Here is a 27595-nt window from a genome sequence, read left to right on the forward strand (position 1 = left end):
AGTCGCTGGAACAGTTTGCCCACAGAAGATATCTCTGAGGTATTAGATGCAAGCATCATATCCCTATTCCTGCCCAGTTACTTTCCTGGTGAACCAATAAATTCATTTATCATGAAAATTACGTTTGTATGTATTTCTTTAAAACAAACAAACAAACAAACCTATGTTCACATAAGCCACTGAGATTTGGATTAGATATAAAAAGAAATTGTTTACTGTGAGGGTGGTGAGGCACTGGCACAGGTCGCCCAGAGAAGCTGTGGCTGTGGATGCCCCATCCCTGGAAGTGTTCCATGCCAGGCTGGATAGGGCTTTGAGCAAGCTGGCCAGTGGAAGGTGTCTCTGTCCATGTCAGAGATTTGGAGCTAGATGATCAAGGCGCTTTCCCTGCGCGTCACAGAGCGGAGCAGCGCCCCACGGCTGAGGGCGGGCATGGCGCCCAAAGCGCTGCGCTCCTCCCATCCGCACGGGGGCGCTGCGTCGCCGCCTCCGGCCGAGCCTTGCCGTGCGGCTGCGGACTACTGTACCCAGCATGCCCCGCGGGCCCGACCGGAAGCGGCAGTGAGCGGGCGGAAGCGGAGGGCTGGGGGGCCATGAGGGGCGCCCGGAGCAGCGCTGCCCTCCGCGCCTGGGCCGGCCAGCTCCTGCTCCCCGTCCCGGCCCGGCTGTCCCCGGCTCCTCGCAGAGGTGAGAGGCGCCGCAGCGCCATGCTCGGTCCTCCGGCCGGCTGGCAGCCCCGGCGGGCAGGCGGCTGCCGGGGTCGGGTGAGCCCGGGCCGGATCTGTGAGCGGCGCTGGGGCCGCCCCGGGCGCCGGCCGCACTCGGTGTGTGGGAGCGGCCGCGGGGCGCGTCCCTGAGGCGCTGTGTGGGGGAGCGCTGAGCGCCTTCCCTCGGGGCCGGAACAAGGGGTGAGTGCCACGGGCGGGAGCAGCGGCGTGTGGGGCTGTCAGGCGGCGTTCGGGCCCGGAGGAGTTTCCAGGGGGTGCAGAAGGGGGTCACCGAAAGGGGTCTCACGTAGGGGGCTGTGAGGTGGTTTTCTCAGCTCCGGGCTGGGAGAGGAGCATCCAGTCGAGACGGCAGGAGTGGAGCAGTGGGGCCAAGAGCAGCGTGGCGAGCAACCAGAACTGTGACATCAGCTTTCTTGAGACAGTGTCTGTCCAATGTAGCTGTTCAAACCAATGAAAAAATCCACCAATGCGTTTAGAAGGCAAGGGCTGTGCATTTAAAAGCTGGGACATCTCCATGAAAACGATGTTTTAAGTTGGTTTTCATTATTTGTATATAACATTCGGTGCATCATAACTCTAATGTAGTCATTAATAGTGCAGTGCTGGGGCTGGTTTAGTTACAGCTGGATCTTTATAGTATTTGTAAGAGAGCACATAACTTGATTTATCTAGTAGTGGCACAATATAAATTCCCTGTTGTTTAAATGATAAAAAGCTTTTGAGTAAAGATCTGGATAGACACAGAACAATTTGGTTAAGGCAGAGAGCCAGCGGTGCATATAGTTTGAAATGAACAGATTAAGTAACAGGGCGACTTAGATAACAAAGAATTAATCAGAACAGAATCTGTATTATGCAAAGCCACACAGACATAAGGTGAAGAGAAATATATGCTTGAAATAAAAGTAGGAGAAGCAGTAAAACCTGCTTGTGGGAAGGCACATCATAAATAGGTGGATCTAAATAGGATCTTTAACTAATACCTGAGGTTAACTAATACCTCTTTAGGGATTAGGTGTACCTAATCTCTGCGGTATTAGATACAAATATAGTATCCCTTTACTGCCCAGTTATTTTCCTGGTGAACCAATAAATTCATTCATCATGAAAATTCGACTTGCGTATATTTTTTAAAAAATGTAAAGTAAAAATTTATGCTCACACAAGCCACTGAAAATGAGAGATTTGGATTAGATATAAGGAAGAAATTCTTCACTGTGAGGTTGGTGAAGGACTGGCACAGGTCACCCAGAGCAGCTGTGGGCTCCCCATCCTTGGAAGTGTTCAAGGCCAGGTTGGACGGGGCTTTGAGCAGCCTGGTCTGGTGGAAGGTGTCCCTGCCCATGGCAGGGTGTTGGAACTAGCTGATCTTTAAGGTCCCTTCCAAACCAAAACATTCTGTGATAAAATAAAAAGCTGTTGGAATTAAGGCTCAGCAATTTAAATAAAATAACAATGAATTCTTAATTGCATAAAGTGATTCAGTGTTTTACAAGTACAAAAATTATTTAAGTGATGTTCCCCAAATATTATAACAATTGGCTGTGGGGGTTTATTTGTGCTTTATCAGGATGCTTGTCTGTTGCACAGTTACATGAATGCACTTAAGTGCACCTGTAAGTCCTATTTAGTATAAATTTCCTCTGGATGAGGGGTTGATGTTTTCTGGTGTGTGCTGTAAACCAGCTTTTTGTTGCAACATCCATGCAGCTTTTCTGTGATGAAAGAAATTAAAATTAGTGTATTGCATGATAAGCCAATCCAGGTAAGATTAAGGCATGTTTTGTTATTTCCAGGTTTTGCTGCCACGTTCCTTAGGAAGTCATATGATGTCAGAAGAGTTGATATCACTCCCCTGGAGCAGAGGAAGGTGACTTTTGATACCCATGCTTTAGTGCAGGATCTGGAAGCCCATGGTAAGTGGTAACAGATAAATAATTCAAAGGAAAACTTTTAATATCAAATAGTGTAACTTTGAGTGCTGCCAGTTTCCCCAGAGTAAAATGTTTTGGATTTTTTTGAGCCTCTTGAGGAGGCTGGCAAAGGAGAGGCATCTGATGCTGTGCCACACAAGTAACTGGGATATTAGATTTACCTCATTTGTAGCTGTAGGCAGCTTTATGTGGTGTCTTCCAGCTAAGGAACATGACACAAGTAACAAATGTAAAGTAACAATTAAAGACTTTTATAGCAAAAATGAAGCTCTTTGAGAAATTCCTCCTACTATGCTGCGAAGAGTAACCACAGGGTTTTTTCCTATTGAGAAATATTTTCAGCAGCATGGTGCTGTGATCCATTCTCAAGGCCCACACTTCTTTTGTGAGTGGACTGGCTGAAATCAGACAAAGGGTCCATCCAGCCCTGGGCTCTGTCTCCTGGCAGCAGCTGTGAGTCAGAGCCTGCAGAGGAGTGTTACTGCAGGGCAGGTGTATGTTACACAGCCCCTTGAGGTACTTTAAAACAGTTGAGAGTTTTAGTAACCTTCAGTGGAAATTTTTCACAAGTTTATGCAGTTCCTGAGCCACTATAAATTGATTACTATCCAAAACATCCTTTCTCATGGAACTTCAGACATTCACATTCTTTATTTATGCAGAATCTGGCATCTGTGAGGTGAATTTGATGCCCACACAGCTCTTCTGTGGAAAGAAGGAATGAGCATTTAATCTCTCATGGCACTCACAAGTATTCAAACTTCTGTCATATTGCCCCATCATTTTGCAAACAGAAGAATCCTAGCTTGTTGCATTTTTCCTGAAGCAGTAGATTTTCCATATTTTTGATTATTCATTATGCCCTTCTGTTAATATTTTCTGCTTCTGTCACATTTCATTCCATTTCATGTTTTCAGGGAACAGTGCTAGCGTTACTTGACAACTAAATGTCCTATGGATTTGCACAGTAATGTTGTGTGTGTTGTGTTCTCTGTTCCTTTTCCTAGTAATTCAAAGGGTTTGGTTTGCTTTAGTGATCCCTGCTGAGCTGATGTTTTCATCAGACTAGAAACTGCCTTTTAAAATCCCAAGTGACAATAGAAACTTTGTACAGTCAGAGGTTAGGATTGTTTCCACTGTTTGGGTCTAATAATAATGACACGTGTTAGTAGTTAAAAGACTTAGAGTAGTCTGCTAACTATGTTTGTTTTTTTCATGCTTGTCAAACTTGACAGCCTGTACTTCCCTACATCTCTCTAGAACTGTTTTTAAAAGCTGGCACTGTTATTTTCCAGTCCATGAGTAACCATGGTAGGCTGTGAAGTGAATCAGTCCCAGGGACTGATTCAGCTATTTCTTCTTCGAGTTCCTTTAGAACTTGTGGCGTGAAATGTGTCTGGTGCTCAGTTTAATTTGTTCTGAAAATTTTCCAAATACTTCAGTACCACAGTGACAGGCCCTTAGAGGTAAAACCACAAAAGTAAGAGAGCCATTTTTTAGTTTTTCCCAAGCTTTAGGCAGTTTTCAGGATCCAGTCTCTTGGTTATGTAAGTTTTTCCTCATTTTCTAAACTTTCACAAAATACATTCGTTTCTTGCTGTGGAGGAAGAGCCACGTAAAGAATTGGCAAGAGCTTAAGTAAACCTGAAAATTCAGAGAAACTGAAGCAATGCTATCACACTTCGTAGTGGAAAGAAGCTGTCATAAAGCAAGTGTAGCTTTTTAAGATGTGTAAACCAGTGGTGCACCTGGACAATACCAGTGTTCTAGAAGGGAGCAGTGGCATAGTTCTCTAAATAATATGCCTTGAAAGCATTTTTCAGTGTTAATTTAGCCCACTTTATAAAATGGGATAGTTGAAATACAACATACCAGTCAGATTGCTGGAAATAAATCTCTAGGGCAAAAGCTCTCAGCGCTTGACTAGATCTGGCTAAAATGAGAGCAATTTTTTTTCCCCATTACTCACCACACATCATCTTTAACACTTCAAATTTGCACCAAGCTACAGACAAAGTGTACTTTTTATCAGAAAGCAAAAATCCCAGTTTGAGTTCATTCTGCAGGCAATGGATGGAGCAGTTTAAAAATCAATTTTGTGTATGTTCCTATCTGTGCAGGACAGTTCCAATACATGCCAAGTTACTTTTTTATCATTCTACAGAATGCATGCTTTGTAGCTCAAGGTAAGTTTTGGTTTTAACAGAACTTGTGAAAGTTCATTATGAAGTCAAGTTTTGCTAAATTATTTTTATAATACATGAGCAGCTGGATCTTTGAAGAATGAAGAAATTTGCTCTTTCTGCTAGCTGCATGTCTAGACTTACAGTATATCAGAAGGTACTGTGCTTCAGATTTTTGCAGCATTGTTTGTTTATTCCAGCTGAAGTCACAGTGACTGGCTCCTGGCTGTCAGTTTCCAGTCACTGTGTGAATTCCTGTGTGCCACTGTGGTCAAGTGTGGCACTTGAGCGTCTCTTGCTCCTCATCCAGGTTTTTAACACCACCTGAACTTGTCCCCTTCCCCCAGGCTTTGGGAAGGAGCAGGCACAGACCATCGTGTCAGCGCTGGTAACGCTGTCCAACGTCAGCTTAGACACTGTCTACAAGGACATGGTGACACAGGCCCAGCAGGTAAAAAACCCTCTCTGCTGTGTAGCTGTAAAGGCTCCTGTTTGCATCTTTAGAACACAAATGAGCAGCTCTCTCTCTAGTACTAGAAACACCTCACTGTCCCAGGTTTTCCTAAATTTCCCTTGAGAATTTAACAGATAGGCCATGACCAGGTTCCTCTGAAGTCTGACTGCTTCACTGAACACCATGAAGTTTTTACAATTCCTGCAAAAACTTTGGTTGCATTTACACTGAGGAGCTAATAGACTTCATACCATCTCAAAATATTCATTATCAATACTGACTACACTGTGAAAACCATGCAAATTCTATTTGGGATGCTGACTTTCTTTGCATATAATAGGATTTCCAAAAAGAAAGGTTTTCATTTTGATGAACGAAAACCACAGAGACAGAAGGTCTGAGATGTAAAAGGAAAAAAAAAAGAAATTAGAGAACCTTTATTACAAGTAAATGCCAGTAAGATAAAAATCTGTTAGAAGAAAGGCAGCAGTGCAAATAAAAATGAAAGCTTAATTACATTAAGTAATTGAAAAAGAATCACACATAATTTCAGCTTGCACAGCCTTCTGCAGCAATTATCAAAACTATTACTGTGCATCAGAGAATCCCACAGCAATGTGTCATTTTCCATGCTAAATAGTAGGGTAACTTCCATATGCTGGGAGAAGGAGAATGCTTCCAGCATTTTAAACTACTGAGTTCCTTCATTTTCTGGTTTGGGTTCCTTGTGTTTATATGTAGTGGTTGAATTCTGAACTTGTTAGTTCAAACCCCAGGAAGGTTTTCCTCAGTGCTTTTTTGCAGTGTTTTACTTTTGTACATCAGACTTTGAAGCTGGCAGTATGATACTCATAGCATTAAGTCTTTGCCTTTCAATGAATTCGTAGGCAAGAACTGGAAGTGCTTAGACAGAGCTGCATTCAGATCAACAATTAATGCTTCTGAGGCTACTGAATATTCATGGAAAGTGGAAGAGACTGCAGGGCTGACCTGTAGTTTCAGATCATTTCATTTTATTGTTACCTGGACTATTACCTCTGGCCTTCTTGCTTAAGTTCAAAGTCGGTGTATTAAAGCAACAGGAAAAGCATAAACCTCATGAGTCTTTCAAACAAATTGCTGGTATGAAATTGTCTCTTTCTATCACATTCTTGTTAGAGACACTCCCCACTTTTGTGCTTTGCAGTAGCTAATTTCATCATTTCAGACCTAAACTTTTTTTTACTTGCCAGAAGGAATGCACCTTAATCAACAGCATGTTTTATTTTTCAAAGGAAATAACTTTACAGCAGATAATGGCACATTTGGACTCCATTCGAAAAGATATGGTCATCCTGGAGAAAAGTGAATTTGCAAACTTGAGAGCAGAGAATGAGGTACTAATACATATTTTCATTAAGCAGTTTAATTGCAGTATTTGTTGCTTTTTATCTGATGTGCAGTTTTGTGGAATAAAATATAAATGTAAAAGTAATTCTGGATACTTTTATCAGAGTAAGTCTTACAACTTCAGAGATCACCTAAGAATATATTTCACATGCTATGGCCTGCTCAGATCATCTGTAAAGGATTTTAAGATGTGTACATTTTTTTCACCTTCTCTAATTTTAAGGGTAACTGGCCAGTTTCTGGCCATTAATTATATAGTGCAAGGAAAGGTGAAGCCATTCCTTTGCAACAATTTAATTAATTTGGTGATTGAGACATATCTTGCTTTTACTTCATGGTATTTCAGTATTTCTCTGCTGTCTTTAGACTCAGAATAGCAAGAACATCATTGTTACAAAATAATTCCTTTATTTTCAACAGTATTCCCAGCAGATTATATATGCCTGTGCATCCAAACACATTAATTAGGATATTTAATCAAGAAAAATTTGCCCCATTGGGAGGAAAAATGGGGGAAGAATAAATGCATGGATGCAGTGATAACACATCACTGATTCATTTGGTTAAGTTTCTCAAATTTGTAAAAGTCTTTTTTTTTTTCCTCCTCTGCACCTAGAAAATGAAAATTGAATTAGATCAAGTTAAACAGCAGCTAATGGTAAGTAAACAGCAAGCCCCTATAAAGTCCCATTAGGGAGTAAAAAATAGCTATTTTCATCATTTTAATTTGTTTTAAAGACTGAAACCGGTAAAATCCGAGCTGACAGCAAGCTAGACATAAACCTGGAGAGGAGCAGGGTGACAGATATGGTAAGTTGGTTTGTGAAGGTGCCTTATTAGCTCTGTGCTGTGTTTCTGTTGCTACATTGGTGATTTATCTTTTATCCACAGTTTACAGATCAGGAGAGGAAACTGATGGAAGCAACTACAGAGTTTCATAAAAAAGTAAGTATTGATGGAAACAGGATATAAGTATGTGTTGCATTTTATGTAAACCCCAAACTTTGGTGAAGGCTGATACATTTATGGGTATGGTAAAGCAGAAAGCCAGCTCTGTCACTCAGGGCTGTTGTAGGTGTTTCTTGCCTGTGGGATTCACGCTAAGCTCCAGCCAGCAGAGGGAGGCATTCCAGCCTTGTCCCTCGCTTCCCAAGTACCTTGTTGCCGGCTTGCACAGGGGAATGTGAGCTATGATTTTGTCATTTTCCCAGCGTTAACTGTTAGCTGTACCACAGGGATGGTGCAGGTGCTACAACCAAGCAATTCAAGGGCTGGAAGTCCTCAAAGCAGCTGGAGAACAGTGAAGTCTGAGAGGCTGAAGAGGGACCATGTCCCATATTGAGCTTATCTTCCATTTTTCCAGTATGCCTTGTGAATGCTTAAACATTTCTTTTTCAAAAATGCAAGAGTAAAGTTCTGTATGCTGTAGAATATCTCCTTTAGGAAGCACTGGCACATCAGACACAAAAGTCCATGTCTTGAGGGGGGTGAGACACTGGCACAGCTTGCCCAGAGAGGTTGTCGACTCCCCATCCATGGCAGTGCTCTAGGCCAGACTGGAAGGGGCTCTGAGTAAAAGTGAAAGGTGTCTCTGCCTGTGGCAGGGGGGCTGGAACTAGAGGGTCTTTAAGGTCCCTTCCAGCCCAAGCCAGTCTGTGATTCTGTGATCGTTGGAGTTTTCTCTATCCCTTCAGCAATCTTCCCAGATTTTCTCTGTCTTCTAATGTCTCTTAGCAGAGATAGATTGGAAATTGTCTCTTGTTTCTGGTAGCATAGTATTTTAGGTCAGCTTTGCAAAGTTGAAGAGGCTAGAGACCATTGTCAAATATATGTTGTCTTTTAATATTTCAGGATGCAAACACCAACAGCATTATCTCAGAAATCAGCAATAAAATTGACACTGAAATAGCTTCCTTAAAAACACTCATGGAATCGAATAAACTTGATACCATTCGCTATCTGGCAGGTATGTGATAGGCCAGGAGGTGAGTACCTGTACTGGATTGTGGATGTATAAAATTCTTTTCAGGAGTATATGCTGAAAGAGCCATAGCATGTCTGCAGCAGCAGAGAGCTGGGATTGGGTGGAGGAGATCTCCCTCCCCACTCCAGCTGAAAGAAATGTGACAGAGAACACAGAAGAGATGGGAGCACACCACAGTAGGACTAGGATTGTGCCCAAAACTGGCATTAGGGCAAATATGGACATGGTTTAAAAAAAATATTAAAAGCCTAAATGCGTTCTCCAGTTTGACAGTACCTCTGCTTACTGTAGCAGCCATTGATGTGATGGAGTTGCTGCAGAGGTTTTGCTGAGGTCATTTACATTAGCCTGAAAGTTTACTATCATTCAGGACTGGTCTGAGAGTGAGCAGTTCTGCCTCCCATTGAGTCTCCACACACAACTACAGTGTGGCAGCACTGTAGTTTCCCCTGCCAAGCAGAACAAATTTCAGTCTGGTTTGAGATTAGTCTTCTCAATAAATACAAAACCAGTGAAGCTTTTATTGTGTAGGAGCTGGATAAAGAGAGTAATGCATTATATTTGCAAGTGAGAATAAGTTCAAAGGAAAATGTAATTAGCTATATTCTAAAACTAATTGAAACAGCACTGTAACAAATCCAAATGACAACTTCTCAGGCTTCAGAAGTGCTGCCATGTTTGACAGCTCATTTTCCAATTCATTGTCATTCTTGTTCCATGAGAAATCTGTGGTGTCTAACGTGAGCCCTAGTGCAGCCAGCTCTCCTGTAGTGCAGTTTCCAGTAGCAGGGTGACAGTAGTAAAAGCCCCTGCAGCCTGTGGTGCTCTGAGGTTCCCAGCATAGTTGTTGGAATGTGTCCCTGAAAACGTGGCTCCTCAGGCTGCTGCATTGGGCCTCCCATCTCAGCACTGGGGCGGTGCTGCTGTGCAGTATCTGAGACCAGCCATTGGCTTCTGGAATTGTTCTGTCACACCTGCAGCAATCTGGGAGGTTTAGCAGGCTCTGCTCTAGAGTTGTTCCATTCTTCCATCTGTTTGCAGCTAATTTCCTCTATGGATAAAGTGGTACAACAGCATTCAGCTAATTATCTCTTTTCTTTCTTTGTTTTTAACAGCTTCAGTGTTCACTTGCCTAGCAATAGCACTGGGATTTTACAGGTTCTGGAAATAAATCTACATGGAATGACTGCACTAAATACAGACAGAAAAGGACACCCAGGCAACACCACTCTGACGATCACATTTGTGCTATAGATAACCTTGACATCTTTTTGTTTTGATATTCTTCCTGTATAATAAAAATATTTTCTGAATATGTAACACTAAAGATCAAAATAGTTGGGGGGAAGTAGTCAAATAGTAGTATTTCATTGCCTCCTATTCAATACTGTATCTATTTCGAAGTATTTCTTAGGCTATACCAGAAAGTTTCCTAATATCTTTTAGAATTAAATTTGTTTTCTTTTTGGAAAATTCTCACTCTCAGCTCCTTTCAAAATGGAAATATTAAACATTTTATATACCCTTGAAATGGGAATACAGTTCCCACATTAGAATTCTCAGTATGGAGATGCTAATACCAGACTTCAACATACCTAATCTGCTCCAAGTAAATTAATCTTCAACGTAGGTTCAGGATTTTCCCTTCAGTCTGTTCCTCACTTTTTTGATAAATTGAAGTTTGGGCCTTTGTGGTTCTTTTTTTTTTTTTTTTTTTTTTTTTTTTTTTTTTTTTTTTTCTCCTTGAAAACTGATTTACATGAATTCAAGGTCTCATGTACAAAATGTCTCTATGGATTTATTTTCTTAAGTATCTCCTGCAATTTCTGTAAGCCTGGAAGTCAAAAGAATAGGAGAACTTCTCTCTTTGCCTTTCCAAGGGGAAATGTTTCCACTCCCAGCAGCTGTGTACAGCTCTGGGGGAGGTAAGTACCCCTTAGCTTCTCCCCTCAATTAGGACAGAGTATTTCCAAGAAACCTGCACATATTTTCTGGGCATAGTATCTGTCTTTTAATATGGAAATACTCAGAATCTCGGTGCCAGGGTGGTGGTGATGGTGGTGATCCTCCTCACTCCCCCAGATTCTTCTGTCATCTTGTGGGACACTGACCCTCCTGACCACTCTGCCTTCTGCAGGGACTGGACAACTCTTGTTGCAGAGTTGCAACACAGGTGGATGTCTTCCAAAACTGAAGCAGTTCCATCTTGTTGAGTATAAATGCATATGCTTTGTTTGACTCTTTTAGTAAAATCGTATTTTTTAAAGTCTTTCTGGATTCACTTTGAAGTAATAATAGGCCTTCTATGGGCTAACGGCTATGTAGTACTGACTACTGATAATTTTTTTAATTGCTGTTTTATTCTGTTTACAGTTGAACTTGCTGGTATTCTGCCAGTTCTTATTTTCTCTGCATTAAATTATTTATCAACTTCATTTAAGAAAATAGAATTAATTTCTTATATTTGCTGTCAGGCTCTCTGAGAGTTTCTGCTTGAAAGTTTAGCACCAGTAGTGATGCAGGAAAGAGCTCATCTGGTGCAGCTTCTCAGCACCATCATTTCACACACCCTGACCTAGGTTCTTGATGTAAGGCTTATGCTGTTAAGTCAGCATCCCTCTCCTCCATGGTGCACAAAAACATGGATTTTCATTTTTCAGTATCTTTGAAATTCTTAGAGATTTTTTTCTTTGGTTACTAAGGAGAGGACAGATCAGGACTCACACACTAAAATCTTTTAAGTCTCAAAATGAGGGTTCCGGAGGGGAAATAGTACACAGCTGACAGGACAAGTTTTATATGGGTAGTCATTAAATGATTTTTACGTGTGGAGGAGAGGTCAGGATTGCCATTTCTAACCACTAGCTGCCCCATAACTTAGTAAACCCTTCAGCCTTGAGTTAGAGACTGACTGCTGTAGGTCATCTGGCACTTGACAAAGGAGTCACTTTATACCTTCTTTAGGAATGACTAAAGATGAAAATCAAGGGGCCTGGCACCTCTCTGCAGCTAAGAAGTCATTCCCCCATCCATTACTCAGCTTTCACACTGACTATGGTAGGAGGTAATGTGCACTTTTCCATCCTAAGGTAGTTGTACAAAATAGAGCAGTGGATGGAGATACTTTCCTCAGAACTATGAGGGCCTGTGACTTTCCTGTTGGTACGCCAGAGAACCAGAGAGCTACAAACATAATTCAGTGAAAGGTAGAGACCCACAGCTCATCTGTGACGCTGGGCTATGCAAACACTTTGCATTTTCTGGAATATTGGCTTTTATACCTCCACAGTCTGCTGCCCCTCCTCTGAGGTTCATTCCTCAGCGTAGTCTCACTCCTCCTGGGCTGCAGGCTGGCTGCTGCTTTATTTTCTTCTTGTCGTTGCAAGACTTGGTCATTGTCTCAGCTTCCTGAAACAAAGAATACTGCAGCCATTAAACAGCAACCACTGAAAGGATGTAAAAAATCTACATCTGGGAGTAACCACAGAATACTGTGTTCAGGCTGAAGCTGAGGGCAGAGCACTGTTCCAAAGCATAGGATGGCAGCACAGCAGTGTGAGACTTGAAGGTCCCTTGGCTGATGCAGTCACTCAACCAGAAAGGCAGCTTGGTTAGAAAGGGAAAACTACAAAAAAACCCACAACTGCCTAATGAAAAATACTGACAAAGAAAATGTTTGCCAGCCTGGCACTCACAAGGCTGAGAAGCAGAAACATCCTTGAAAAAGTGCAGCCTCTGACATACAGCTGTGGCACCTAGCATTCAGAGCCTGAGGTTCCACCAAGAAGCACAAAACCAAGGGATTGTAGAGGCAATTGACTGAACAGGTGGAAAATAGTCTGGGAAATAAAAAATGCTCTGAAAGAATAGAAGCGCCATCATCTATTGCCTGTACAGGTAAAAAGTAAAAAATTGGAAACATGCTCATCTCCTGGCTGCTTGCAGTGTTGGTATCCTCTTCCCTCTTGTCTCTGTCGTATAAAAAGAGCTTAATTTTTAATTCAAAATAGAACCTCTGTCTGAGAACTTCTAGCACTGCATGCATGTACTGTTGCTTTCCCAAACAAATTGAATTCTCTCCATGAATTTTCTATGAGATCTTGGACTCTCATTCAGTATGCCTGACTGACTCCAGTGTGACACAGTGACACTGTGACACAGTGTTGTTATTGAATTTGTCCCCCTCTAGGGACTCATGGCAGTGATGTCTACACCCCTGCAGGCTGGGCAGCCCTTTAGGTGGTGAGGACACCTCTCCTGCAGCACCATTCAAGTCTCAGACACCAGGTCCAAGGGGAACTACCAGTTACTGGATATGCACTATGGAAATATCTGGGATCAGTCCATTCCTTTGGTGAGCATTAAGATGAAGAACAGCGGTGCTTCTCTCCCAGGGTACAGAAAGAAACAGATATCCTTCCACAGCAGAGACACTGTCAAGGATAGACAAGGGCTCCTCACTTCAGTGCCCTGAGCTGAAAGCTGCAGCACATTTTCTCTAGTATATCCTGGCACTGTGCCCTCTAACAGAGGGAACAAACACACACAAGCAAGAGGCAGTGGCCTCTGTGCCATGGCCAAGGGAGCTGGTGTGGCACTCACCGCGGGGGCAGCAGAGGCGCTGCGGGTTTTTCCCCGGTCCTCTCGGAGCTGGTTTATCTCAGCACGGTAATCATCCAGCTGGCTCTCCAGCTTCTCCCGCCTGACTCGCTCATACGCCAGCTGGGCCTCCAGCTCCCTCACAGCCCTGCCAAAAGCAAAGGAGACAAGCAGAGCATGAAGTACATCCAAACCTGCCCCGGCTGTGCCTCTGCCAGGGAACAGGTCAGTCACGCAGAAAGCAGCGCAGCACGCCTCACGCCAGCTGCGCTCAGGCTCCGGACCCTCGGTGACATCGCTGAGCAGCAGCCTTCCCTTCTGGCTGCCAGCGGTGCTCGGCGGGATGGGACCACGAGGTGGAGCCGCCTGCCCACACAGCGAGCCCGCGCAGCGCTGCCCGGGAGCGGGCCGAGCTCCAGCCGCGGGGGAGGGAGGAGCGCCCGAGCAGCGATGAAGTTACTATGAAACAGGGGAAAAGCACAAAGCCGGCAGCATTCTGAAAAGGTCAGGGACAGCTTTCTCATTCACATCTGGTGCTTCTACATCCTTCCCATTGATTGGCTTAGGCACGGATGAGGAATACTCAGATGACAGCTTGCGTGACTGGTTTATACACAGTTGCACAAGATTTCACAGGTCACACCCTCAACAGCTCCTAAATTATTGGAGATTCCTGGAACTGTTTAGCTGACACATGAACCGACAATCTGGAGTTGAGCTGGCTCTCTCCTATATCAGGATGAATTATCATAGCTAGAAAGATAGAAGATCAGTAAAAGAAAAGGGAAGATATCTGCCCTGTGCATTCAAACAGCACAGCAGGAAAGCTCTCAGCAAGACCTACCATGTTTGCCTGTTTCCCAGAGTGAAGAATTCCTGACTCAGACCCTTTGAGCTACCAATCAGCCTTACTGACACTGCAAGAATGGTCTGGGCTCAGTGCTCAGGGGACAGCTGATTTCTTCCATGCATTCAATTAAAGAGGCACAGCCCCCGAATGTGTGGCACACTCACGGTTACAATTTCCTGCAATGAACCTGGTTAAAGCACTGTGAAGTGGTTCACACCAGGCCTCTTACAGCCGAAAAAACTGGATTAAAGCAGAAATCTTTAAAATGTGCTACATTGGCCCTCCCAAGTGGCAACTCTAGCTTTTCATCTAGCTAAATGGTGTTGCCATTAAGTGTTTTATCAATAATGATAGAAGCATCTTGGGGTTTATCCACAGGCAGGTACCCTGAGAAGGGTAGGCAGGTATGCTGAGAAGCCCCATTTCCTTTTGAAAAGTACAGTTTGGAGCTAGGAATGCTTTCTAGCCTTCACAGGTAGGAGAAGGGAGAAACCCTTCAGAGAGCCTCACAATTTTTCTAGTTTAGCCATTCATGCCACAGAAAGCAACATCCCTTAAAGAGCCCCACCAGAACCTTGCAATGGACACTGCTAGCTTTTGGGCAGCTGCTCTATCCAAAATGAACTTTCATGTCTGCCATTAATCAACAGTGACTTTTCCATCATTAAAACCAGATTGCTCTGACCTTTCAATGTAGACATCAACACCTGAGCTGGTCACCCTCCTCCTTTAAAACCAGGAGAGACACTTCTAGAAGTGATGAATCTCATCCTGAAGTACATGTCTAATTATGCCCTGGAAGTGCCTATACATCTCCAAGACGTTGAAAAAGGAGCTCACAATAACTAACTCAGATGCAGGTGTCTGTTATCTATTGCATGCATATCAAGCTAAGGAAGACGGACTTCAGCTTAAGCTGAGCCAAAGGGTGACCTGAAACCAAAAAAAAATCCTGACCTCAGTTTTCTGTCTCAGATATGACTGTAAAACAAACACAACTGCAATCTGTGACAATTATTACTTGCTCCAGATCCACACAAACTGCTAAGTCTGCTGTCCTCTTGATGGCATACATCTTGGTGGCTCAGTCTCCTCAAAGTGACCAAATGGTTTGGGTTGGCCCAAATACATTATGGAGGTAGTTATCAACAAAGACTGAGAACAGAGGGTAGCCAGATCTTTGACAGGCAGAGGTGGAGACAGGCCAGTCTTTAGATGCTGCATTATTGTTCAATCTATAAATCTTTGATAGACTTTTCTTTGAAATGAAAACAGTCTGTCCACCAAATCACCTGACTGACCTAACAGAACCATTTGATTTAATGGAGACACTGAGAATTAGATCTTAAGAACAATGCTTCACATGCCAGGGCAGGTTTGCTGATAGTTTTTTCCCTGTGGTCTGGATACAAGCTAATCGTTTCTGGAGCACAGAAATATACTGCCAATGAACAGAAATGTTAGCAAGTCACTGAGTAATCTCTGCTGTATATGCACTTCCATCCAAGCCATGCTAAGACTATTGCCTATTTGCATATTCCCTGAAGGGCATACATGTCTTTGGCATCCTCAGTGGAAACAAAACAGCCAGAACCTATGAGACCTACTGCACACATCTGCAAAAAAACCTGAAGACTGAACAGATGATCTTGCACAAGAATCATGAGCCTATCAAGCACTTGTGTTGTGGGGCTGATCCTGATGGTAGAAGTTTAGAAATGGCCAGACAAATTGCTGCAGTTCATTTCTTTTGGTGTGGTTGAATTTGGTAAGTGGAAAAGACTGAATGGCCAAGGCAAATTTGAGTATAAATCAGCTTTAAAAGAGGATTCAAAATGTGCCCCACAGAGTTAAACATTAGCAGAGCAGAATGACCTTACTTCTCAACTTTCCTTTCTTCTTTCTTCATCTTTCTCTCCTCTTCAGTAATTCCCCCCAGCTGTCTGTAGTTGCTGTAGGCAATTTCTAGAAGTCGCTGAAGTTCTTTAATCTTGTGATAGGCCCTTACTGTAAGACAAGAGTTCTCCAAGTAGGTAAAATCCAAGGAGAAGATAATCATTCTGGACTCCAGTAGTCTGGAAAATAGTCTCACAAACACAAGAGTATTAATCACACTGCTCAGCAAACACTGAGCTACACCTGTGACACCCACACAGCAAGCAGATGTCAAAAACAAACAGCAATCCAACACGGTTGCACCAACATGGATTAAAATGGTATAACAACTATGATCTGATTGCCTTCTGATCGCTTTCTAATATTCCACAATTCAACGCTCAGTATTACAGATATCCTGTCAACCATCTCATCTTACAACAAAAAGACCAGAGCAGCTGGCAGGAACTGTCCTAGTTAGGACCATAATGTCTTGAAAATAACTTTCGAAAACAAGGAATGATGGAAATAGAGTGCTTACTGCGTGCATTCATTTTCTCTGCTTTATCCAGGGTTAAATCTTCTTTGCTATCTGTACTCCCCTCCACACCATGTGTTTCAAAAAACTTGATGTTGTTTGCATCTAGTTCTTCATCACTAGAGTTATTGTTTCCAGTTCCTGGTGTCAAAAGTTCCACAGCTGCCACATGGCTAAATCTGCACAGCAAACAGTTAAAATCTTGAAAAACACATGTGGTAGAAACTCTTTGAAACTGTCCATGTTCCCATTTATCAGAGGAGCTCCAGGACTAAAGGAAGCACTGCCCACACACTACAACTATCCATCTACTTTTTGTAGTATTCTTATGGCATGAGCTGTGCCTCAATGGAATCTTATGGCAATGGCTCCTACATAAGAGGCATCTTTTTCCTTTGCAGCATTTCTTAATTGAATCTCATCAGAATCTGCATTATTTTATTAATGCAAAAATCAGCTGTGTTCTGCTACTTCCCATCTACTTTGTACAGCAAATTGTGAGCATACTGGCTCACAACTGTCCTCTTGCAAATGGACAGTTTTCCTCTTGCTAGTTTTCCTCTTTTGTGTCTGACCTCGCTAAAAAGAAAATTAAATTAAGTGAAAATTAAAACCTTTTATAGCTGCAATTCAGCCCTGCTTATTGCTCAAAGATGGAACTTGTGGGGCAGATCTATTCTTTCTCCATCACTGAAAGTCATGATTAATTCCAACAAAACTGACATGATATTGATACACAAATAGTACGTAAATAAGTGTCAGAGCTACAGGATATGTACTGCTACCTCTTGGCTACATCCTTTGGAGTCTCTCCAGCATCATTTGCAATGTCACAATCAGCTCCCATTTCAACCAACCACTGTAAGCAATGGATATGCCCCTGTTCAGCAGCTAAGGGAAGGAAGGTGCACACAAGTCAGTTAGACACAACTGAAGTGTTTCAAACCTAAAATGTCCTCCTCTTGCCATTATTTGACATGTCAGAGATTGGGTTCACTAAGACAACGCAAGGGAGGTACTACTTCAAGAGGAGCCTGTGTGTCAAGATGCTGACATCACTTGGGTACACAGAGTTTTGGGGAAGAGCATGCAGTGTGGTTTACTGACTCTTTCTAGTTCTAGAAATATACTGGCAGCTCTTGCTGGACACAGGCTAAACTAAGCTTGCCCAGTCTCAAGCACACACAAAGCACGCAAATACCTGCTGCCCTAGTAAGAAAGGCCTGTATGTCACAGTTTGGCAGCCAAGTGCTGTCACCTCTCCCTGGCTTTGGGCTCCCAGGTGTCAGGCACAGCTGGCTGCCCCAGTCTGTGGTGTGTGCTGCTGTCTCAGAAGAGAGAAGTAAGGCTCTGTGACAGAGATATAGGTACAGCATTTCTTGGGGCAGACACTCAAGGCAGAACCTCTCAGCAGCATCCTAACACAACCCTACTCATGTGATGTGTCATGGCCACTGCTCCCACCACGTGGGGCCAGGAACAATGTCTCACTTATGGAAGATGGTATTTGGCAGGTCCAGATAAAACTGTTCACTGATTTTCTCAAGGAAGAATATATCCATTTCTTGACAGCCCTCCCTTTTGGATATTTTTTGTATTTGTTTTCTTACAGAGATAAGGAAATGAAATTACAACAGCAGTATGTAAACATCGGGGATGAAACAACTGTAGGTCAGTATCATTCCAAGAAAATAAAGTGGGGTTTTAAAATCATTACATATCAGTTATTTTAATTAGAACTTGCGTTTTTAAAAATCCTGCTATATATCTAGTCAAAAAGAAATGTAGGAAATTTCTTAAAAGCGTATTACAAAAATGCTTTCTTTTCTGTTTCATCTTCTGTTTCTTTTTTCAGAGAATACTGTGAAAGCCCCAAACACAAAAAAAACTTTTTTCTGCAATGCTAGCAGTCCACTACATGTCAGTGTCAACCAGAAGTTCACCTTTTTTCACAGCATCCTACCAAATGACGTTGTTGTGGTTTTACAACATATCCCCACAGTATTGATGTGTTCAGTAAATAAAGGCCCAGGCCACAATACAGATCATTCTTATACTTTTTCAGCCTGATGTTTCTAAAAGCCACATCTTGCCTGATTAAAAAAAAAAAAACAAAAAAAACCAAAACAAACAAAAAAAACCCCAAAACTATTTAGTTACATTTAATTAAGTGAAAATTAAAAGCTTTTATAGGTAGAATATAGCCTTGCTTATCACTCAAAGCTGGAATTCATGTGCTTGATATGTTCTTTCTCCATCACTGAAAATCGGGATTAATTCCAGCAAAGTTGACACAATACTGATTACAACTAGTAAGTAAATAAATGTCAGAGCTACTTAGTTTTTAATTTAGATGCTGATTTTTCTTTATTACAAGCTCTTTTTTCTTGACCTGAGCTTAGTTAAATTGTTTTTAAAGTGACCCATGCATGCATACATTACAAAATATGGGGTTTGGGGTTGCCTTTCCAAGCCCTCAAGAACTGAGATACTGTTTTTCATTAAGTTTATCTGATAAGGAACCACTCGAAAAACAAAGTAAATAAATCAGCAACAAAGAGTAACAAGCAGAAACACAGATCATTTTCACTGACCTTTGTGCAGGAGAGTGGATCCCTTATCGTCCCGCTCATTAATATTGATTACTCCACTTCTCACTAGTCTTCTAACCACTAACAGGTCCCCTTTGAAAGCAGCATCATGAGCTGGAAAAGCTAAAACTGAAAACGAAATGCACATGTTTCCAAGCAGATGCCAGCAGTTCTACTGAACATGCTGGTATTTGTCTCAGAGCTCACTTTTCTCATAGCAACTTAAGTATGGACACTTCAGAGGTAGCAAGGATAATGCTCCTTAATCAGCTAAAATGCAGCTGTGTAACCAGCAGTTCTCACCAGACACTTGACTAAACATGTCTTGGTTATGGCTACAGGCATCTCATGTAGCTAAGAGAACTACTTCACAAACCTGAAATAACAAGTACACCTTTGTGTACTTCTACAGAATTACACATACATTTTTGAAGTGTATCTTGATCCACACTCACCTTCCTGTGTCTCTGGATGTTCCTCCTCTTTTTCCACACCATCAATATATTGCAGAATATTATCTTTATAGAACCGTTCAGCCAAGTCCCTTGGAGTCTCTCCATGGTCATTCCTGGCTTTGAGAGTGTGTGTAACACTGGCCATTTTCCTCACCAAGAACTTAAAGCAATGCAAGTGTCCTTCCACTGCTGCCAGATGTGCTACAGCACAAGTGAAACAAAGGGTGTTAGAGCTGAGCCCTGCTGCCCACTGAGAGAGCAATGCTCTCACCCCTGGTTAGAGCTGGCTCATCTCCCAGCACACACTGCACAAGGGGAAGAGCAGCCTCAGCTGAACTCCAGATGTTCAGCTCCTACCCAGGACAGAGTTCAGCTCTAGCCAAAAGAGATAAAGCTGCCAAAAGATGGGATCTGCAAAGGTGATTCCCTGGCAGAGCTGACTGCAGGAGACAAAACAGACTCCCAACAGAGCAGCGAGGCCTGGCTGGGAGAGGGCACTGCTGGGGCTTCAGCTTCCCCAGGAACACAGATCTCTGCCTTCAGCAGCTGCCTGACCTCACTGTCCCAGGGATGCTCCTTATGGGAGGACAGCAAGCAGTGTCCTTGATTAGGAGCTAAGGCCAGTTCTGCTTTAGGCTCTACTGTGCCACCACAAACCAGTTGTATCACACCCTCGATTACCCCACCTATAAAATGAGGACAGTGATAGGCGCTTTACTGGCCAAAATATTTGAAGGTACATTCCTCACCTGATCTCTAGGCTATGCAGAGGTTTACTTATTTAATATTACTGGGCCTACAACAAAGTAAGAGGTACCAAACACATGCTGATTCGTTTGATGTAAGTAATATCTTCTAATCCCATTAATGAGAAGAACTTGCCAAATAAATGCTTATGATGATCTATCACTCCATGAAAATGCTCCGTAACAGCTGGCTGATGTTCTAGAGGCAAAAGGATTAGTTTTTCTTCATTAAGAATCTCGCTATCTTCATAACCAACAAACAATTTACCAAGACTCAAAAAATCCATGTCACTCCATTTTTTGGCACACACAGGTTCTCAATAGCAAACCAAACCATCCACAGCTTTCCAGAGCATAATTGCTCTAAAAGGTTATGGATATTGGTTTTACAGCAAGATGATGATACCTTTGTACAGATGACTGTTTAAAATCTGACCTTCACTGAAATAAGGGCAGTTTTTGCCATTGTCTGGATTTTAGTCAGTGAGTTAGGTTCTCAGACAGAAGGGAAAAGAAGGCTACCATGCTAAAGGCAAGTTAGCTAGTGAAAAACTGACTCAACCCTTATGAATCAATTTCCGGATACCTAAAATCTGTTGGCATCCCAACTTCTCTGTGTTTCATCTTGTCATTCATAAAATCAGACTAACAATATTCCCTTTTCTTAAAGCCCTAAGTCAAAAAATTGTGCCTGTGAAAAATACTTAGAATAGGTTTAACTAGTGAGCAATAAAAGAAGCATGGACGTGGCCCAAAAACAAATACAGAGAGAAAACAAATTCAAATGATCATTTAATAAGCACAGCCCATTCTGTACATTGAATGAGCCATAGAATTTATTTTCTTACAAAATATTAGCAAGCAAATTAGCAAAGCTAGTTAGACCCTTTGCTGTAACACACATATACAAAAGATGCAGCCAGTTTTTAAGTTCCAAGTGCCTAGCACTGCAACCTCAAAAAATTTCTTCCAGTATTCTCTCAGGAAAAATTATAGCACAGTTCAGCTAATCTTGAAGCTGCAGCATGTAAAGATAATTTATGTTCACTTCTGTTACACAAGCAGACAACAAGCTAGTTTGCACAGTACTTCTACTAATCTGTCACTAGACATGTTCCAAAATACTCTCTTTCCTGTGGAAGATAGGAAGATAGATCAAATGAAACAGAACACAGGTTGGAAGATCAGGCTTCTGTAGATGTCAAAATACAACAAAACCAGTTTTCTACTAATCATTTTATACAGAGCATTTAAGTAGAACTGTGCTGGCATCTGCTTTCTCTCCACCAGAAGTCTGTAATCAGGGAAGCGTTCCCAAATGCAGATAAAGCTGCCTTCCATGCTGTCCCCAAGCTGCCTAACACCATGACCCCTTATTACTAATGCACCAGATCTCCTGCTGGGATGCAGGAGCCTCATATCCTTTAACAAGACCCAGGTTTGCAAAACAGAGCATGGCTATCTGTTTCCTGTAGGTAGGCAGTCCTTAGTAGAGGGTAAAAGATTTTAAGAAGGGATTTATAAAGATAAGTCTTTACAAGTTATAGAGAAAAACATATGCTCTTTGGAACAAATAATGTGACAAACCATACGAAGGAAAATGCTAAAAGGGAAAGGATGCAAGGAGAATCCAAGACAGGAAAAATACCATTGAGCTTACAGAGGATATTGATGCAGTGAGGTGGGGAGAGGGATACTGCAGAAAATGCAGAAAGCAAGGAACAATTGCTGGCAATTTTTTATGCTAATTACACTGACAATTACGAAAAGAAATTACAGATAATCCAGACAAAGCAGTATTCCAGAAATCAAGATGAAGAAATCACAGGAAAATGAAAACAAAATCAGTTAAGAACAGCGAGATACCCAAACTTGCATGCAAACACATGGGAACCTCATTGCACTGGCACCAGTACAAAAAGTAGCACACAGAAGCTGAAGCTCCCTCCCCCTCCACCTATCCTTCTCCTGTGACCTCCACTGGCACACAGGCTCCAGCACACACATAGGAGATGCTGCTCACCTGCTCCAAATCAGGCTCAGCTTGCTCCCCATCCCAGAATTTGTGAGCTCTCCTCCTTGCTAGCAGCAGCAGGAAGTGAACACTTTGGATTTGTAAATCCTCCCAGCATTAGAAAAATGGACTATCTATGTAGATTGCATGGAATCAAATAGCAAACACTGCTGCTGTGTTTTAGTAATAATTTGCTCAATCATCACCTTTCACAACAACTGTAAACAAGGGTTTCAAAACATACAATTTATCCTGACATACCTGGAAGGTTTCCATTGTTATCCACATCATCTACAGACGCTCCCCATCGAACAAGAAGCTGCAAACATCCCAAGCGACCGTGAAAAGCAGCATAATGAACAGGTTTCCAGTCATTCCTGTCTGAAACATTTACATCCTAAAAGGAAAGGAGCAGGTTAATTCATTCACTTCTGAATCTTAGACACAAGACAAATCGCATATATGGGAATCAGCTATTCATTGTGTTAAATTATTTAAACCAAACCAAATCACGTTTTTCAAAGTTCATGCATTACATGCAATTCCAGTTTGAAGACAGGTACTTTTCACAGGTTCTTGCTTTTACTTAATACACATAGAAAAGGTGCGTTTTCAGACACGTTTTTATTATCATAATGACCTGCATTAGTCATTATTCCTTAAATACGCATCTGCACTGATTTTCTTTTTTTTAAGTTTATGTCTCCTTTACTACAGAATATCTTAAGAACTGCAAAAAATTACCATCACCCCAGTACCTGATGTTCATTTAATGACATCCACCCTCAGCGGAAGGTGATTTACTCACATTATTGATTCCCTCTACATTTTTTGATAATTTCCCTAATTGTATATCACAACCTTCAAAAAACTGGAAATTTACCCACAAAACCACTTCCCCCACAGTAATTAATTTACGGCCCTAAAGGTCAGTTTAAAGGGGAGTTTTGCTAGGGGACGGCTGCGGGGCTGCGGCAGGAGTGCCGGCGGCAGTCTCACCGCCCCGGCGCGCAGCAGGCTCCGCAGGCTGTGCGAGTGCCCGTGGGCGGCCGCCAGGTGCGAGGCCGTGCAGCCGCGCTCGTCCCGAGCCGCCGCGTCCGCTCCGCTCAGTAACAGCGCCTGAAAGAAATGCAGAGCGCGAGTTCATTTCACAAGCTGAAAAAGCAAACATTTCCTAGAAGGATGGCTTATGATGACCAGCAGGATAACTCTGGGCTGACCTCAGGGGCCCGGTATTGCACAAAATAGATCTGTTTGCACACGACAGCGCAAATGAGTGCTCTGGCTTGCCATGTCAAGACATCAAGATTAGCTACTCACGGCCCTCTAAGGGGCTCCCTCAGCGGATCTTCATCATGAATTTGTCCAGTATGAAGTCTGCCCCACTAACTTTTGCCTGAGATGAGTATTTCCAGTACCTGGATGCAGGCATCCTGCCCTCGGATGGCGGCGAGGTGAGCCGCTGTCCAGCCTCTCCCGGTCACACGTGTGGTGTCAGCTCCGTGCCACAGCAACCACTGAAGGCACTGCTCAGCAAAAACAACGGGCTTGTTAGCTAACTATTCCCACCGTGCCTCTGAGGCACATCTCAACTAGAATTTATCCATCAAAGTTACATTTCAAAACACTGTTGGAATATATCCTTATGGGAATACGAGGCCCCAGAGCATGCCTTAAACAGGTATTTTTGTGCATTAGGAAGTTATGGGGAGGTTAAACTTTCCGGGTTTCACCCAAGGGTACAAAATGTGCAAATAACCTACTAATTCAGATCCTAGCATCGATGTTACAGCATGACTATGTCATTTTACTCTTCCAGATTTTAAATGCAGTGTGTGAGAGTACTCACATGGCAAAAACAATGCAAGCATGCTCACATGAATTCCAGCTAAAATTACTGGCAGGAAAAATATCATGTACTAAATTTAAAGCCTCATTTAATTTATTAGACTTCTTAGGCTTATGTAATCCCATCTCTCTCTCCTCATCATTCCATGGCCTGGTTTTGTTTTATTCAACTTTGTCCAGCAGGTACCATTGCTTGCAATGGAAAGCTTTACGAACTACCCAAAGACAGCTAGAGGAACAGTTAGAACTTTTTATTATATATTATTATCTTCTTTCAGGCCATCTTACAGCTCTGGTTCCTCCAGTACTTCTGCCAAGGAGCTTAGTGACAAACAAATGACAGATAATTCAATAAAGTCTAGCAGATTGATTGCAAAGTAGGAGAGACAAATGAAAAATGGCAGAACTTACAGAGGCAGAAAGGGTAGGTAAGCAATCTGGTCTGGGGGGCTGACATGATGATTAGCATTTTCTTGACAGCGTCTCTACATTCCAGAAGCAGCACTGCACTTGAGTTTAGCAAGAACTTCATGTTTTTTCTTTTGGGACATGAATGGCCTTGCTGCTTCAAGGTTAGATTGCCATGAACAATGAACAAGGAGGGTGCAAGAAGAAGGGGAATGTTGTGCTGAATACAGCAGTTCAGTCCTTCTGGAAGTTTAAAATATTGATGCAATCATCTGCTGATTTCCCTACCATTATTCAACATTTTCATTCATTAAAATAAAATGTATTAGAGCTACTTCTATGAAAAATTAGGCATGGGACACCGGTGAGCAGAATGAACATATTTTCATGTCACTTCTCATCTGTTTCAATCACCTTCAGGACATTTTACACATCCTACAGGATCTTCTAGGTGTCTCAAGAAGAATAAAATGCAATAGAGACAAAAGAAGGTCATGAGTCTGAAAGGGAGGCACATTTTGCTCAGACAAGAAAATCAATGATTTTGTAAAATATGGCAAAGTTGATTAGGTAAATCGCCTGGGGCTTCAGAAAGAAAAAAAAATCTAAAATCCTGTATCCCTGCTCTTGGTGAATATATTCAATAAGAAAAACAGGCAGAAGTTATTGATTCAGTCTGATCAAAGCAATGTTGTGTTCAGCCCCTCCCAAAGAAGGAAATATAGCCTTATAACAGCCCAGTTATGCCTGTACACTAAGGTAAGCTTTACCTCCAGACTTCCTGAGTGCGCAGCACACTGCAAGGGTGTGAATTTGTGAACCACATCCACCTCATTAATACTGGCTCCACTTTTTATCATCAATGCAAGCTGTTCTACATCCCCAGCTTTCACTGCTTCATGCACACTAGTATGATTTTGCTTCTTCTTGACAACTAGTGAGGAGTAATAAAATGGAATTAGTCCATCATTTAAATCAGCGACATTTAAGAGATAGAAAATGTGTGATGAATCAAAGAAATATCAGAGTTGACATTTGTGGCACAGAATCAAACTCCAAATGTAGAAGCAGTAGGGTGAAAGAAAAAACAATCTTCTGTCACCAGGCTATGGGATCAAATAACCTGTGTCCTCCCTTCAGGCCTTGCCACTGGTTAACTACACGACTGGAAACAATGAGAATTGCATATCCAAACCCCTTACAACATCTTGATACCTTGACAAAACTTGCAAACAGAAATATGAGAGGTAAGAGGATCTAATGGCTGAGGGGGCTAACTTCAGATAGCCAAGCATGAAAGGAACTTAAACCAATCAGTATTCACCTTCCACAGTAGTCATCATTCCGGGACCAAAAGGCACTAACACTCTGATTACATTTCACACTGCTGGAAGTCCTGAAGAATTGGGCCACTGTTTAGCAAGCCAAAAAAGCATGAAACTGAAGGTCTCAAGGTATTAGTGCCTCAACTCCTCCGCCTGCAGAGAAGAAATGGTACTAGCAGTTAACAACTGTTACAAAATTCAAGGTAAAAAAATATTAAATAATATAGAGATATTGCACAGACATGTTTGTCGTATTTTTTTTAAAGCATTAGATATAATTAAAAGCAGTCCCTGCAGTTTATGTCTCACGCCACCTTCACCTCCCCAGCTCAGCAGGATGCATCACTGCCCTGCACAAAGCCTAGTAAACTTAAAAACCAGGAGTCCATCCTGCAAAACACTGTGCGAACAAACAGCAGCAGCACAGAAATACAGCATAATTCTGGCTGAAAGGGGCCTCAGGAGGTCATCTAGTTCATGTTTCTGAATAATATTTCCAAAACATCTAAGTATGTTTTGAGGTCTGAATTGGTTATTTTAAAGAACTGTTTCACCAGGCCATAATTTTTCACCAAGGAAGCAATTGCTCATTATACTAAGTGAGGGTTACAGACTTCAGCCGAATTACACAACATCACAGGCAGGCCTGGCCCATTACTCAGCAAAGTTCTAACGTGTTTAACATAGTGTTTTGGTACAGCAAGTTCAAGGCAATCCTTTTCGTTTGGTTTTTTTGTTGCTGCATTTTTTTTTCCCTCCTTATCTCGAAGGAAAAGCGAACAAGGCCCACCAGCAGAAATAATTTGTTTCCTCTCTCCCTCAGGATACCTACTACCGCATGGAGACGAATGCCAAGGGTGGGGGGCTGCATTGGCTACTTTGCATAAATCAAAGGCAGCAGCTTGGAACTGCAGCTCAGAAAACAGCTATTAACATCAATTCTGTAAAAACATACACCGATGTTCAAAGCGAAGGGCGGGCTCCATAATTCTAGTGCAATTTTTTTAACCAAAAACCGTTATCAAACACTCATTGGATGCTCTGGGAGAAAACTTTGCGGAAAGAATTCAGTAAGCACTTCGAGATCGGTACCTGCCCCAAATCCAGTTAAAGAGATTAAGTGAGGAAGGATACGGTCCGGACTAGGAAAAGGCGCAATTCGGGTGTTGCGATGTTTCCGTAACACACAAACCCAAGCCCTGCAGCTGGGCTTCGGCAGCACCCCCTGCCCGCGGGAGGCGCCGGCCCGTCACGGCCCGTCTGCCGGGGGCGGAGCTGCCAAGCCCGGGGCAGGGGGAGCGCCCGGCCGGCCACGCCGAGCACCGCCTTTCCCGGCCCTTTTGGCGGCTGCGGAGCCTCCTGGGCGCCGGGTGTGGGTGCCGGCGGAGCCCCGTCCCACAGACGCGGGGGTTCGGGAGAGGCCGCCCGGGGGGAAGGAGCCGGCGGAGGAGGCGCGGGCCGAGCGCTCTCACCGGCCGGAGCGGGGCACGGGGCGCCTCGCAGCACAGGGGCCCGGCAGCTCGCCGCTGTCGCCTGGAGCAGCTCCCTCTCCTGCTGCTGCTCCCCGCCGCGGCGTTGCCATGGCCCCGGCTCGCCCTTCCCGCGGGAGGAAAATGGCGGGCGGGGCCCGGGAGCGGGGAGGGCCCGGCCGCGCGGAATGCAGCCGCCAGGGGC

At 43.0% G+C, this 27595-nt stretch overlaps 2 protein-coding genes across 3 annotated transcripts; one reads left to right on the forward strand and one right to left on the reverse strand.

Annotated features, from left to right (window-relative positions):
* The first annotated feature begins 549 nt into the window (after positions 1 to 549).
* On the forward strand, positions 550 to 9987 carry CCDC90B (coiled-coil domain containing 90B). Of its 2 annotated transcripts, none has more exons than XM_066341270.1 (9): positions 550 to 687; positions 2525 to 2644; positions 5193 to 5296; positions 6574 to 6675; positions 7305 to 7346; positions 7427 to 7498; positions 7580 to 7633; positions 8540 to 8654; positions 9788 to 9987. In XM_066341270.1, the coding sequence occupies exons 1-9, from the start codon at positions 594 to 596 to the stop codon at positions 9841 to 9843; spliced, it is 759 nt and encodes a 252-aa protein (XP_066197367.1). In that variant the 5' UTR covers positions 550 to 593; the 3' UTR covers positions 9844 to 9987. The 2 variants fall into 2 exon arrangements, with proteins under 2 accessions (XP_066197367.1, XP_066197368.1); XM_066341271.1 differs by having other exon boundaries at positions 567 to 908.
* Positions 9611 to 27152, reverse strand: ANKRD42 (ankyrin repeat domain 42). Its single transcript, XM_066341272.1, has 14 exons — positions 27014 to 27152; positions 25921 to 26074; positions 25367 to 25530; positions 23759 to 23866; positions 23259 to 23459; positions 22602 to 22737; positions 19581 to 19781; positions 19129 to 19254; positions 17320 to 17425; positions 16538 to 16713; positions 16002 to 16128; positions 13275 to 13419; positions 11954 to 12080; positions 9611 to 9723 (listed from the first exon to the last, which is right to left on the reverse strand). The coding sequence occupies exons 2-13, from the start codon at positions 25937 to 25939 to the stop codon at positions 11991 to 11993; spliced, it is 1599 nt and encodes a 532-aa protein (XP_066197369.1). The 5' UTR covers positions 25940 to 26074; positions 27014 to 27152; the 3' UTR covers positions 9611 to 9723; positions 11954 to 11990.
* Between the last annotated feature and the right edge of the window lie 443 nt (positions 27153 to 27595).

The sequence above is a fragment of the Sylvia atricapilla genome, chromosome 2, assembly GCF_009819655.1.
Source record: "Sylvia atricapilla isolate bSylAtr1 chromosome 2, bSylAtr1.pri, whole genome shotgun sequence".
In the NCBI taxonomy this organism is placed as follows: Eukaryota; Metazoa; Chordata; class Aves; order Passeriformes; family Sylviidae; genus Sylvia; species Sylvia atricapilla.

Excerpts from the sequence above, each read along its gene's own strand:
- ANKRD42 (XM_066341272.1), bottom strand. Across the intron at positions 23,460-23,758 it reads GGCAGGATGCCTGCATCCAG|GCGCTGTTACTGAGCGGAGC; the intron begins GTACTGGAAATA and ends CATTTCTTTCAG. Across the intron at positions 16,714-17,319 it reads CCAAAGGATGTAGCCAAGAG|ATTTAGCCATGTGGCAGCTG; the intron begins GTAGCAGTACAT and ends TTTGCTGTGCAG.
- CCDC90B (XM_066341270.1), top strand. The coding sequence starts at position 594 with ATGAGGGGCGCCCGGAGCAGCGCTGCCCTCCGCGCCTGGGCCGGCCAG. Across the intron at positions 7,347-7,426 it reads AAGTTAAACAGCAGCTAATG|ACTGAAACCGGTAAAATCCG; the intron begins GTAAGTAAACAG and ends TTTGTTTTAAAG. Across the intron at positions 8,655-9,787 it reads TACCATTCGCTATCTGGCAG|CTTCAGTGTTCACTTGCCTA; the intron begins GTATGTGATAGG and ends TGTTTTTAACAG.